At 37.9% G+C, this 15,243-nt stretch overlaps 1 protein-coding gene across 1 annotated transcript; it reads right to left on the bottom strand.

The window, feature by feature from the left end:
* Positions 1 to 9,765: 9,765 nt before the first annotated feature.
* Positions 9,766 to 12,541, bottom strand: LOC143857413 (uncharacterized). The gene is made up of 7 exons (XM_077367838.1): positions 12,164 to 12,541; positions 11,974 to 12,105; positions 11,263 to 11,865; positions 11,080 to 11,156; positions 10,068 to 10,851; positions 9,890 to 9,962; positions 9,766 to 9,776 (listed from the first exon to the last, which is right to left on the bottom strand). Exons 1-7 carry the CDS (start codon positions 12,539 to 12,541, stop codon positions 9,766 to 9,768), a joined length of 2,058 nt encoding a protein of 685 aa, XP_077223953.1.
* Between the last annotated feature and the right edge of the window lie 2,702 nt (positions 12,542 to 15,243).

Consider the following 15,243-nt stretch of genomic DNA (forward strand, 5'->3'; position numbering starts at 1 on the left):
GACAATGAAAGGGTAAGAGGGCAATTGAAACCTGAGTAGAGAGTGGACCTTACATCATTTTCAACCTTGCATATATGAATGTGGGAAGCTTTTCTCTATTACTTTTGCATTTTAATGTACAATATTTCTATAAAAACAAGTGGCGCACAATACATCTATGGTTTCTATTGGATAGAGATGGTAAGATTGAATGGAATGTTGTTCACAACAAATTTCACATGCATGAAAAGAGAATCACACGCATAAAATGCATTGAGATCTCTTACGAGAAGGTGTTTTATTAATTTTGCAGCGACATACACTCCTGCTCTATCGGCCATTAATTACATTTCTTGAAGAAAGAAAACACCTCTGATTATCCATCAAGAGGTTCCCTATCTAAATACAAATTTTGATTATTCATCCCCTAAAAGAGGGGCTTCATGAAAAATCTGGATTTTATTGTAAAGGGATCCTCTTGGATGGGGAATTTCTTTTAGTCCTAAAGAGACCAAGTAAAGCACAATTCCATGTTGCCCACATACAAACTCTCTCTGTTTTACAACCTCTGAACTTAAGAATAAGCCATGTCCTTCCAATGAGATTCTTGACCACCATTTCTCGTCCTGTACTGCAACTTAGATGGTAATTTCCTTTTCCAACACTTATGCACAAATGCACAAGCCAGCAGTCAGGTTATCATTTTGTAAGATTGGTTTTCAACTGCTCATTCTCAAATCTTTGCACTAAAACTACACCAATCGGCCTCTTGTCTTTTTATTAAAAAATAAAACATTTTATTTTCCTTGACACAGATGCACAAACAAAAGGGGCACAACAGTAAAGTTGCTCCATTGTGATTTGGTGGTCACGAGTTCGAGTCACGGAAACAGCCTCTCTGCAAAGAAGGGGTAAGGCTGCGCACATCTAGCCCTCCTCAAACCCCGCAATGGCGGGAGCCTTGTACACTGGGCCGCCCTTTTTACAGATGCACAAACAAAATAACTTTTTTGTGAATTTACAACGTATAAAGGAATAGCCCATAGTTGGATCATAATTATTGATACATGTCTTTTCCACATAAAAAGGGGAATACTTTGTTACAAAAGACCCAAAAGTGATGTCGATTACTCAACATCAAAGTCAAATTCCTCTATGAATAGAATACCAATGAACTCCTATGAAATGGTTTCAGGGGAAATTGTCTCAGATGTTGGATATTGAGAAATAGGTTATATGTAATTATTGATACATGCCATTTTCACATGAAAAAGAAGTCACTTTCTTATACAAGAACCAGAGCTGATGAGGATTAATCACCATCAAAGTCAAATCTCTCTTTGAAAAGAGGATACCAATGGATTCCTATGAAATAGTTTCGCGGGATTCAATAAATTTTCTCAAATGTGGGATTTCATTGAGAAAAAAATGGAGGAAAATGAGGCCTGACATGTAGAAGAATCTGAAAGGATCAGTAAACCCAATGTCCTTAGAAAATGGGTGAACTGAATAACTAAGGCTTGATCTTCTAGATTCCATTTTTTCAAAACATCAATAGTGATCATTTTTACTCTTTTCAATAAAATGAAAGCATGAGTTTTCTATGAGGCAGTCAGCCAAAATGAAGCTTCTTACAGAACTCATTCTGGTCAAGTGAGTACATAGTTTCTTTGAGTAATAACTTTCCAACTATCTGCAATTATGCACCAGACATACAAATACCTGTTAACTCAAGGTATTATTAGATGTGATTATATATGTTTCTACTGACTATAAGCATTTTCTTTTGTTTGCAAAGTTTATGTCATCTCTTTTTCATGGGACTCAACTCAACTCAACTCAACTCAACAAATCATTTGTCCCAAACTAGTTGGGGTTGGCTAAATGAATCCTTTAGAAAAAATTCATGAAGAAGGTAAAAAGAATCTACCCGGCTCTAATCCTGGTTTTAGTTGGGTTCTTCTATCCAAGGTCATGTTCTCTGTTATGTTCCTAGCTATCAAGTCTTTCCTCACTGTTTCTACCCAAGTTGTTTTCGGTCTGCCCCTATGTCTTTTTACTCCCTCAATTTGGCACGAGTCACCTCTTCTCACTGGAGCATCCGGAGGCCTACGTTGGATATGTCCAAACCATCTTAAGCGGTGCTCTCTCATTGTTAGCCCAAGGGGTCCCATGGGTTCAACTATTCACCTTTACCTTCTTGTTTTGATGCTAACAAACCCAAATTGATTAGTCTTTATGGATTAATGTGTTGCTTTGGAGTGTTGTGCCTTAAACATGAACTCCATATGTCATATCGCCATTACACAATACAACACGACACAAGGCTTGAGGATCAACATGCGCAAAGGAACTAAGAGAGCTTGCACACATTGGAGGAACCATCCTTGGAAGATGTCCAAGCATAGAGCTCAGGTTGAGGATCCCACAAACATGCCTAGGATATGCCAAGAGGAGCTTGAAGTTGAACAAAGTGTTGGTCACCTTCTCATGCCTCAAAAGGGAAGATTCATTCAAGAAGAGAAGTCACATGTACCAAAGCATTCTTAAGTGTTCACTTACAAGCCAAAATCCCAAGGAAGACCTTTGAAGACAATACAAACAAGGTGCTAAGTAGTTTTACTTTATAGATTGTATTGGAGATCTTTTTCAAGTGGTTTTGCATTTCAAAGTATTTTTTAATCCTCTTTCAAAACCAACCTTGAAACCTATTTGTATTTCATGTAAATTTTTTTTCAAAGGTCCTAAATGTTATTAAAACAAAAGTCTATAACCCAAGAACGAAAGCCCAAGTGCTAACCAAAGTTTACAAATGAAAAGGAATGATATTAGCACTTGAATTTTAAAAATAACAGCTTAAAAGTGATTTAAATGGTTCAAAACATTTTTAAATATTTTTAAAAATATTTTTAACAGATAGTTATCATTTTTCTCATGTCCGTAGAGTATTAGAACATCAAAATCCGATAAGAAACGAGGGAGCTATGAATTTTACAAGAAGCGGCTGAAAAACTATTTTTTGCTGGAATTCCAGCAGGCCAGCGGCGGGCTACCTCCTTACCGCGGTCGACCGGGCACCCCCGCGAGCTACTGCGGCTGGGCGAAATACTACCCAGTGGGGCATAATGGCTAATTGCTTTTTTGACCCGTTTTTTGTCTTTTCTTGTCCAACTACCCCCAAACATTGAGCAATCATTGTGGGCTATAAATATGATGTTTTCTCATGGATTCTAAGATTTTTGGACTTATTGAAAACCTCCTTTGAGCTTTAACCTTCAAATCCATTGATTTCTTCAAAGAGCTTTGAACTTGCACATCTATTTGAAGAAGATCTCCTTAGGCTTCATTGTTTTCTATTCTTGGAGAGACTTGTGAGCTGTCATTGTTAATGTATCAAGCCTAGCAAGAGGCTAAAAAGAGTGCTTCATTATTTGTTCTTCATTGTATTGAGGGTCTTCGATTCGGCCTGCTAAGAAAGGTGAATCAAGATTGTGAAGAGGGTTTTACGTTTCGGCCTTGGAGAAAGGAGAAGTTGATTGTAATAGAGGGTCTACGATTCAGCCCGTTGACAAAGGTGAATCCGGTGCAAAGAGGGTTTGTTCCCTCGGAGGTGGAGAAGTGATTGTACGGCTTGGAGATTCGGCTATAGTGGGATCTCACTATTAGTGGAGTACCCAAGGAGACAAACTTGGAAGAGTGGAGTAGGTCTTATTGATAGACCGAACCACTATAAATCTTTGTGTCTTAATTGTGTGGTATTTCTCTCTACCTCCTTTATTGTTTCTTAATTTTTGTTTGGTGATTGGTAATTTCTCTTTCTTCATTTTCCACCAACCATATTTGAACAAAGCTTAGAATAATCTAGGATTAATCTCACACACCTTTATATTTAGAGCAAAAATTTTAATTGACCAATTCACCCCCCCTCTTGGGTTGCCCTATTGGGATTTTATTTGGTATCAGAGCCAAAGGCTCTTACATAGGTTTTGACTTGAAAATCTTCAAGAGAAAAGATCTTTTGGCAACCTAATAGCATCTAGACTTCCTAGATTTTATGGAACCCACTTTGGATCTTGGTCGATCCAAATGAGGTGATATCTAAAGGGTCTAGATAATGACTTATTAAGCTTGATTGAAAATGGATTCACACTATGTAAATCTAAGAGAGTAAATGAATACGACAAAAGCTATGAGTGTCATATGTTGTGCTTTACCGGCATATTTAATTGATAGTATTTCTACTTGTAAAAACGCTAATGAATATGGTCTAAACTTGAAAACAATTTTGATACAACATGTCTTATTGCTTTGGAGAATGTAAATAATAGTGTATCTTATGAAACTCCAAATATTAATGAACTTGTTGACAAATGTGAAAAATTAAAGGAGGCCTTAAATATTGAACTTTCAAAAAATGAAAAACTCCAACACTCTCTTACCTCTATTTCTAATGAAATATTAGAATCGGAAAAAAATTATCAAGATTTATTAGATGAAGAAAATGAATTAACTGAAAATAATAAGAAATTGGAAAAAGAAATAGAGGAATTGAAATTAAAAGAAGAACTTAAGATAAACTCATCTTATGAATTAAATGTTCTAAAAGAAGAAATCAATGAGATGAAGATTAAAAATGAAGAATTAATCTTAGATTACCACAAGTTACAAGAAGAAAAAGGTAAACATCTTTGTGAGCATTCTTGTGGTTCATCTTGTTCATCTACCTATTCATATACATCTTGTAATTATTGTGGTAGATTTGGACATTACAAATCTAGATGTAAATTTAGATTTGTAAAGAGCTCTAACTTTGTGTGGGTTAACAAAGATTTATTACATCACACAAACTTGGTTGGACCCAAGATGGTTTGGGTTCCAAAACCCCTCACTTGAATCTTAATCATGATTGTATTTTAGATTTAGGGGCTTGTGCTTATATTGTAAGATCTTTTGAAAAACATTAAGAAGATACATGCATTTGAAGTTGATCATCACTTTGTATCTCACATGCGATTGATAGTCTATATCTTTTGTAACTTTATTTCTAGATGCTATACTTTCCAAGAAGATTGATCTTTTTGCATCTAGTTGTTTGTGCTTATAATTGTCATATCTATTGAAAAAGGTTTTCTAGATACTTACTTCTTGTATCTAGTGTATACTTGTGCTTAATGGTTATTTCATGTTGAATTATTTGTACGCTAGATATCATATGCTTGATATGTATCTAGTTAGCTAGTGCTAAAATGATAAATCAATTGAATATTATGCTAGATATTGTATAATTATTGAATATTATATGTCTAGAAGTCATTGCTTAAAGATCACATCATTTTGAAAATGTATTATAGATACGCATATACCTATCTTGGTTTATCTATATGTATCTATATTTATGTGTTCATACCATTGATAACATGATATATTATATTGATATCTAAAAGCTCATGTTATTGTGCACAATAAATTACACACTCTTATTTTAGTATGATCATGTCTATTTTGTCTAAGTGTTATTATATCACTTGAAACATATTTGTGCACTTAGTACCCTTATTGACCCATAGGAATAGCTTAGGTTGGTTCAAGCTATATTCTTAAGACCAATATCTTGAAACTTGAATTCAAATGAAACAAGTTTTGCTATTGCTAGATTCTATTACTCTAGAGTTGTTGATCATGTAATTCTAGCAAATATAAAAGAAAAGTGAATGAAAATTGAAAATATAAGAAATGATAGAAAATCAAGAAAAATGCATAAATATTATGTCTAAGCAAAATCACTGTAAATCAATCCTTAAACTTCTTTAATCAACAAGGTTGGGTCAAAATGCAAAACTTAGTGAATTTCCAAAACTATTGTTAATATCATTCATCTTTGACATGAAAATCACTTGTTGAAAAGAACTCTAAAATTAATTTAAAACTTTCAAACAAGTGAAATTTGATTGGAAAAAGTGAAGTGCTAATAAACCTTATTTATCTTAATCCCGTCACACCAAACCTATGTGCACTAGAAAAACGAGAGTCTAGTTAAAACCTACATAAGAGTGTACATTGGAATACATTACCATTATGGAATATATTTGATACTTGGTCATTTATTTATATCATCTATATGACATTGATATTTTCACAAAGTAATTAAACTTGAAACATTCTAGACTTGTGAACTTAAAACAAAAGTGGAATCATCAAAATCCACTTAGTTAAAGGCATGTAATCTAAAATAAAGATACACTCACTTCATGCCTATATATGCGATCTATGTATAACATAGTGAAAGATTCCCAAGCTAGATCACTATAAGTTTGAGTTATTTGAAAGCATTTCCATCATATACTCGAACTTGTATCTCATGACCATTTTGCAAATTGTGAACATCATCGAAATCATGAGGTAATGACTAAAAAGCTATAGGTGTGCTAAAAATGAGAAATGTATAAAATTGGCTTTAAAAGAGAAGAATTGAAATGAAATATGTTTTGATAATCATACTTGATTTGTTAATTGGACTTAATCCATCAAAACACATCTAACAAGCTAATAGGGAACATGAAAATGAAAATGAAATGAACATTCCCTAAAGTTGAAAAGTAGTTTGCTTTTGCAAGAAAACTAAAAAGAACTAGTTACCTTCACACTATGATAGAGTTGTGTATCCTAGGATAGTGTACCTCATCAAACTTATTTAACTTTATCCTTGGTGTGCTTTTGTTTGTTTATTTATAGCACTCTATATATATATATATATATGTGTGTGTGTGTGTGTGTGTGTGTGATATTCCTCTTGTGTGGTATTAGCTACATGGTAAAGATGTTAAATCTCAATGTTAAAAGCTATTAAATAGGTGCTCATGCCTTTTCTTGAAGGAACAGTACCATCACCTAAATTAAAACATCTAATCATTTGGCTATATGCCAGCATCTAAGCCTTGACCAGTCATATGTGCTTTAACTTGGTATATATGTGTATAATATATGCACACAGTTAGGGGGAGCATGTATTGCTAGGATGTCTCACCACTTCACAGGATATCATTTGAGTATCCTTAGCAATCATGTAATTGTAGCCCAAGGATTATTATTTCAACTAATCACTTTACAAACCCTTGGTGACTCTGTATTGGACAGCCCTTTGGATTTATACTTTGTATGAGTCTCTAACAAAGGGGAGCTATATATGTAATATCTGTCATTTTTTATCTTATCATATGTTGTTTGATATGTATATTATATTACATATGATAAGTACACTCATGTGGAGCCTTATTGCTCCATATGTGTTGTAGTTGTGACTTGTCTTATGCCTTCATTATGAGATCGTCTCTCATTTATGGCAAGTACCCTTAGCCTGAGCTTAATATTATATCCTTCTTAGGCTTTAGACTTATCTTGGATAGATTCATATGTTACTATTTTTGCCAATGATAAGTACTTTGTTCCATGTGCCCTATCTTGAAAATTCTCTAGAATTATTCTTCATAGAACTCTACCTTAATTGTTCATCTCATTTCCTATGAGTTCTCACTCATATCATGTGCTTTTGAAGCTAAGTACATCATTTTTCAGGATAAGATCCATTGGCTATGCACTCATTGTCATATCTTTAGCCATTTTGCATTATCATGCCATACCTTATAGGTTTTATCTAAGGCCAATGACAAATACTTGGGGGGAGAGCCAAATTGTCTCATTTGTATACTTATATGGACTATTATTATATGCTCACAATGTCCATTGCCCCATTTGTTGTGCTTAACATGTAAATCTTTTTGATCAAATAAAAAAAAAACTGCTTGTCATGCACTGTACTCAATGCTTCTTGCTAAATCTTTTATGATAAGCATTAGGAGAGCTCAAAATGTTATATCATTCATATTTCATGGACCACAAGGTTACTTTATTGTTACCATTTTCCTGTGCCCATCTTGCATAGCTCTACATAGGACCAAACATAGAACTATCTTACAAATGCTAATCATATCTCTATGTTTTGCTTGTCCCTATCCCTATCATGTGTATTCAAGTTGATTACCTTATTATCATGATAGTTTTTTAATAAAACCTTCAAATTTCGTATCTTTTCAATCACTTCACTTGTTATGCTATGCCGTGATTGATCTATGTTCATGCTGTTGCAAAAGAGATTAGAAAGAAAGTATGTGAGTTGGGTATCTCCCCCTCACCCTTTTATTAATATAATAAAAGCTGTACAATAACTACAATGACTAAAATGCCCATAGGCATATAGGCTTATTCTAACACTCCCCCTCAAGTTGGAATGTATAAATTGTACCTTCCTAGCTTGTTACATATGTCACTCAGTTTTAATTTATTTAATGGTTTGGTAAACATGTCAGCCAACTGTTCTGCAGAACGAATAAATACAGTGCGTATCTCCCCTTTCTGGATTCTCTGACGAATGAAATGACAGTCAACTTCAATATGCTTTGTTCTCTCATGAAAGACCGGATTCGTCGCAATATAGATAGCTGCTCTATTGTCACAATACAACTGTGACGGCGAAGGAAACACAATACCAATCTCAGCTAGGAGTGATCTCAACCAAATAATCTCAGTCGTAGTATGCGTCATGGCTCTGTATTCTACCTCTCCACTTGATTTTGCAATGACATCTTCTTTCTTACTTTTCCATGAAACTAGGTTACCTCCAACAAAGGTACAATACCCGGTAGTCGATCTCCTATCCGCAGGGGATCCAGCCCAATCAGCATCTGAGAACCCCTCAATTCGTGTATGACTATGTCGTTTGAATAATAATCCCTTTCCTGGTGCACGTTTAAGATATTTGAGTATTTGAACCACTGCATTCCAATGCGAAGTACGAGGAGAGGTCATGTACTGGCTAACCACCCCAACGGCATAGGATATATCAGGGCGAGTAATCGTAAGGTATATAAGTTTGCCCACAAGTCTTCTATACCTACCAAGATCCTTCAACAACTCACCCTCTTCTAGAACTAGCTTCACATTTGGATCCATGGGTGCAGCTACAGGTTTCACATAAAGATTTCATGTCTCTTCTAACAAATCCAGAATGTACTTCATCTGTGATAGAGACAAACCATTAGAAGAATATGCAACCTCTATCCCAAGAAAATATCTGAGACGTCCCAAGTCGTTTGTCGCGAACTCTTTTTGTAGGAAGTCTTTCAGTTTCTGAATTCCCCCTGAGTCACTCCCTGTAATAATGATGTCATGGACATATACAATTAACATAATGCATTCTGCTGAGGACTGATGACTAAATACTAAGTGATCCACACCACACTGCTTGAGGGCAAACCTCATAACTGCCTCGTTAAATCTGCCAAACCATGCACGCGGCGATTGCTTCAACCCATAAATTGCTTTTCTGAGGCGACAGACTGATGAGGACAACTCCCCCTGAGTAACATAACGTGATGGTTGCTTCATATACACCTCTTCAAGGAGGTCGCCATGCAGAAAAGCGTTTTTCACATCTAACTGGTGAAGATGCCATCCATTATTTACTGCAAGGGAGAGGAGAACCGGAACAGAAGAAATCTTCGCCACTGGGGAAAACGTCTCATGATAGTCGACACCGAATGTCTGAGTGTAGCCCTTGGCCACCAGACGAGCCTTCAGTCGATCAACCGTGCCATCAGGTAGATATTTAATGGAGAACACCCAACGGCATCCTACAGGACGAGCACCAGCAGGTAGAGAAACTAGATCCCATGTGTGATTAGAATGCAGAGCTCCCATTTCAAGATCCATTGCAGCTCGCCATGAAGAGCCTCATCCAGAGACTGGGGTAACACAGCAGAAGACACAGACAAGACAAAGCTTTTGAAAGGAAGAGTTAGATGATCATAAGAGACAAAATTAGAAATGGGGTGAGCAGTAGAATGAGAATGAGTACGTGAAGCAATAGGAGAGTCAGAAACAACTACAGGAGATGAAGGTACCTGATGAGAGGGTAAAGAGATCTCTGCCTGTGAAGACAATTTGTCGGTGTGAGGAAGCTGTGCCTGTTGTTAACGACGTTGATATTGGACTTTAGTAGGGGGATGAGCCACCCTAAGAGCACACGAACCAACCTGTCCAGTGGGGCAAGCAGGAGGAGGTGCTAAGGAAGTCAGAGGAAGAGGGGGAAGAACAAGAAGAGAAATTGTCACATCAGGTTCCGTTCTGACAACATGAGGAACGGAGGTAGAGCCCAAGAATGATTCTGATTCAAAAAAGTTCACATCAGCTGATACATACCAACGGCGCAGACGTGGACTATAGCAACAATATCCTTTCTGGGTACGAGAGTAACCCAGAAAAACACATCGTTCTGACCGAGGGTCAAGCTTGTCGCGGCCAGGTCTCAAATGATGGACAAAACAAATGCAGCCAAAGACAAGGGGCGTAAGAGGGAATGAATCCTGATGTGGATAAACGATGTGAAATGGAGAATCCCCATGAAGCACCGAATATGGAAGACGATTGGAGAGGAAACAAGCAGTGAGAATGGCGTCAGACCAGTAGGTTTTAAGAACATGCATCTGGAAGAGGAGAGTGTGAGCCACCTCAAGTAGATAGCGCAGTTTTCTTTCGGCGACACCATTTTGCTGCGAGGTGTATGCACAAGAGGATTGATGGATAATGTCATGAGAGGAGAGATAATCCTGAAAGCCACCAGTACCAGAGAAAAACTCACGTGCATTATCAGTACACAGGCATTTAAGACAGCAACTAAGCTGGTTTTTTATTTCATTATGAAAATTTTGAAATGCAGAGAAGACCTGGGAGCGTTCTCTCAATAGATACAGCCAAGTCATTCGAGAGTAATCATCAATAAAAACAGCAAAATACTGAAATCCATTATTCGACGCGACCCTAGAAGATCCCCATACATCACAATGAACGAGCTGAAATAAACTATCTACTCTAGTGACAACTCAAGAAGGGAAAGACACTCTATGATGTTTCCCGAGTTCACAAGACTGACAATGAAATGGAGAGACAGAAGAGGGAAGTAAGGATGTTGCCCGGAGGCCCTGAAGTGATGGGTGACCCAGTCGACAGTGCCACTCAAAGGAACCCACTGAACTGTGTAAGGCTGACGAAGAGGGGTTGCAGTCAAGACGGTACAGGCCATCCACCTCACAACCCGATCCAATCGTCCTCCCAGTCGAAAGATCCTGAAAAAAGACAGTAAGATGGAAAGAATGAGATAGAGCAAGAAAGATTTTTCATAATTTGGCTAACAGATAATAAACTAAAAGGAGATTTAGGGACACACAATACTGAAGATCGCGGAAGATGAGGTGAAGGACATGTGGTACCAATACTAGTGATAGGTGTAGTGGAACCATCAGCTAAAGTAATGGACTGAAAAGCAGATGGAAAAGTGCGAAAAGAAGAGAGCTGTGATGAGTTACCAGTAATATGGTTTGAGGCTTCTGAGTCAATGATCCAGGACCCGGAGCTAGAAAGTAATGTAGTATGTGAACTACCTAGCTGGGCAAAGCCCACAGTGGCCTGTGAAGCACTCTGTCGAAGGCGCTGGAGCTCCTCATAGTCTACCAGCGTAAAGGAGAATGAGTCATCAGCAGGTGGCAAGGCAGGAGCAGAGACGACTGAATCAGATGGGACAGAAGTGCTGAGGTGAGCTGATCGAGGCGGCCTGAGCTTAGGGTGCAATGTGTAACAAGTCTCAATGACATGGCCATCGCGCTGGCAGTAGGTGCAATAAGGACGGCCACGCCCACTCCCAACACGACCACCACCACGGCCACGAGCTCGTGAAAAAGAACCACCACCCCGAGAAGGACGAGTACCACCACCACTATCATATGCTGCAAGAGCCGAACTTTCAGAAGTAGGGCGGGAGGGAGTCTCGCTAACGCACTGCTGAGCTCAGAAGTAAGTCTCGCGCAACGAAGGAATGTTCCCAGAACCAAGAATCTGATGGCGCAGATGGGTAAACTCTGGGCCTAGGCTCTCAAGATAGTGCACCACTCGAATCTGTTCCCGTTGACGCCAGAGAACATTAATATCAGAAGTGATTTGCAGAAAGACATCAAGCTGCTGACATAAAGAGATGAACTTCCTGTAATGAGTCTCAAGAGACATGTCGTCACGACGGAGCTGTATCCACTCAGAGTAAGTGGAATATATGCGAGTGATGTTCTCAACCCCAGAATACATCACTGCAGTATGATCCCAGATCTCCTTGGCAGTCGGAAGAAATCAGAGTAGAACAAATATCAGGAGTCATACTCTGCCATAGAAGACTCCGTATCAATGCATCTTCCTGCTCCCAGTGAGTATACGTAGGATCCTTAGGCGAAGGAGGATCCTCACGAAGGAAACAGACTTTGCCTCGCCCAAGTAGGTAAGTCTCAATTGCAACCTTCCACGGTAAATAGTTGGTTCCATCAAACTTGGCAATATTCAACTGTGGGTAAGAATTTTCCACAGGTGCCAAGTGAGAAGAAGAAGAAGAAGAGGCTGAGGTTTTGGTAGAGGCACTGACGTCAGTGGTCATGCCAATGGAGTGATCAACAATGACGGGAGGATCCATAACGACAACGAATATAGACGAACAAATAAACCACTACCAACGGCAACAGCAAATAGAAATGAGAGAAAGATAGGCAGAACCAATTAATCAATAGAAAGAGTTATATGACGATGTCAAAGGTGCAGGACATGAGTATAGAGAAACCCATAAAGAACCAGGAAGATGCTGAAAGAGAAATGGAGAAGAGGATTAAAGAAGATCGGCACATTGAGCAAAGAAAAATAATGAAATGCAAGACCAGAAAATAGATTAGGTTTTAAAAGAGGGTTTTAGAGGGTATAATAGGTGGAGCAGGTTGGGTTTGAAGGGAGGGGACGACGGGGTGCTGGGGAGGGCAGGAAGGGGGCGGGGTAAAAGAGAGGAGAAGTAGCGGCACTGTGGCGGCACTGTAGCAGTACTATAGCAGGATTAGGGTTAGGATTAGGTGAGAGAGAGGGAGAAGGGGGAGTGTTTAGGGTTAGGGTTAGGGTTGATAGAGAAGATGGAGGTTAAAGGTTTCCCTAGGGATAAGAAACCCTAGTGCTTTGATACCATGTTGCAAAAGAGATTAGAGAGAAAGTCTGTGAGTTGGGTATCTCCCCCTCACCCTTTTATTAATATAATAAAAGCTGTACAATAACTACAATGACTAAAATGCCCATAGGCATATAGACTTATTCGAACACATGCATAACAAAATTTAGGGGGAGTGCTTAATATGTTTATACTTGGATACATCAAAAAAAAAGAAAAAAAAAGGGTGGATATCTTACTTACCTATGATGCTTCATTCTTATCATGCATTATTCACTTTAAGCACATCATATTCATGATAAGTAGATAGGGGGAGTGCTTATTGCACATCTAGGCATATTAGTTTGAGCTTTCACTATTGAAACCTTCCTTTTTGCTGCTGCCAAAAGGGGGAGAATTTTGAAATTGATTAAGAAGTCCATGTGTATATGCACTACATGTTTTATATTGATAATTTGCACTTATGCATGTAGTGAGGGGGGGTGTTACACTTCATTTTATATCTCTTTGATATTATTTGTCTATTCTTTTGATATCTCCTAGCTCCTAATCAATTTGGTTAGCCATCATAAAAAATGAGGAGAATGTTAGCCCAAGGGTTCCCATGGGTTCAACTACTCACATTTACCTTCTTGTTTTGATGCTAGCAAACCCAAATTGATTAGTCTTTATAGACTAATGTGTTGCCTTGGAGTGTTGTGCCTTAAACAGGAACTTCATATGTCATATCGCCCTTACACAATACAACATGACACAAGGCTTGAGAATCAACATGCACAAAGGAACTAAGAGAGCTTGCACACATTGGATGAACCATCATTGGAAGATGTCCAAGCATATAGCTCAAGTTGAGGATCCCACAAGTATGCCTAGGATATGCCAAGAGGAGCTTGAAGTTGAACAAAGTGTTGGAGACCTTCTCATGCCTCAAAAGGGAAGATTCACTCAAGAAGAGAATTCACATGTACCAAATCATTCTTAAGTGTTCACTTACAAGCCAAAAGCCCAAGGAAGACCTTTGAAGACAATACGATCAAGGTGCTAAGTAGTTTAACTTTATAGATTGTATTGGAGATCTTTTTCAAGTGGTTTTGCATTTCAAAGTGTTTTTTAATCCACTCTCAAAACCAACCTTGAAACCTATTTGTATTTCATGTAAAATCATTTTCAAAGGTCCTAAATGTTATTAAAACAAAAGTCTATAGCCCAAGAACAAAAGCCCAAGTGCTAACCAAAGTTTACAAATGAAAATGAATGACATTAGCACTTGAATTGTGAAAACAACAGCTTAAAACTGATTTAAATGGTTCAAAACATCTTCAAATATTTTTGAAAATATTTTTAACATATAGCTTTCATTTTCTCATGTCCGTAGAGTATTATAACATCAAAATCCGATAAGAAACGAGGGAGATATGAATTTTACAAGAAGCGATTGAAAAACTGTTTTTTGCTAGAATTCCAGTAGGCCAGTGGTGGGCTACTGCCCTACCGCGGTCGACTGGGCACTCCCGCGGGTTATCGCAGTTGGGCGAAAAACTAGCCGTTAGGGCATAACGGCTAGTTGTTTTTTTGACCCGTTTTTTTCTTTTCTTGCCTAAATATTGAGCAATCATTGTGGGCTATAAATATGATGTTTTCTCATGAATTCTAAGATTTTTGAACTTATTGAAAACCTAATTTGAGCTTTAACCTTTAAATCTATTGATTTCTTCAAAGAGCTTTGAACTTGCACATCTATTTGAAGAAGATCTCCTTAGGCTTAATTGTTCTCTATTCTTGGAGAGACTTGTGAGCTTTCATTGTTAATGTATCAAGCCTAACAAGAGGCTAAAAAGAGTGCTTCATTATTTGTTCTTTATTATATTGAGGGTCTTTTATTCATACCGCTAAGAAAAGTGAATCAAGATTGTGAAGAGAGTTTTACACTTCGGCCTTTGAGAAAGGAAAACTTAATTGTAATAGAGTATCTACGATTTGGCCTGTTAACAAAGGTGAATCGGGTGCAAAGAGGGTTTGTTCCCTCGGAGGTGGAGAAGTGATTGTACGGCTTGGAGATTCGGCTATAGTGGGATCTCACCATTAGTGGAGTACCCAAGGAGACAAACTTGGAAGAGTGGAGTAGGTCTTATTGATAGACCGAACCACTATAAATTTTTGTGTCTTCATTGTGTGGTATTTCTCTCTAC

Source organism: Tasmannia lanceolata, unplaced genomic scaffold (genome assembly GCF_043159265.1).
Source record: "Tasmannia lanceolata isolate RefF3 unplaced genomic scaffold, GAP_Taslan_0.1 ptg000024l, whole genome shotgun sequence".
NCBI classification, from domain to species: domain Eukaryota; kingdom Viridiplantae; phylum Streptophyta; class Magnoliopsida; order Canellales; family Winteraceae; genus Tasmannia; species Tasmannia lanceolata.

Coding starts and splice junctions, on each gene's coding strand:
- LOC143857413 (XM_077367838.1), bottom strand. CDS start 12,541: ATGGATCCTCCCGTCATTGTTGATCACTCCATTGGCATGACCACTGAC. Junction 12,106..12,163: donor TGGGATCATACTGCAGTGAT/GTATTCTGGGGT, acceptor GAGTGGATACAG/CTCCGTCGTGACGACATGTC. Junction 11,866..11,973: donor AACGGGAACAGATTCGAGTG/GTGCACTATCTT, acceptor TGAGCTCAGCAG/TGCGTTAGCGAGACTCCCTC.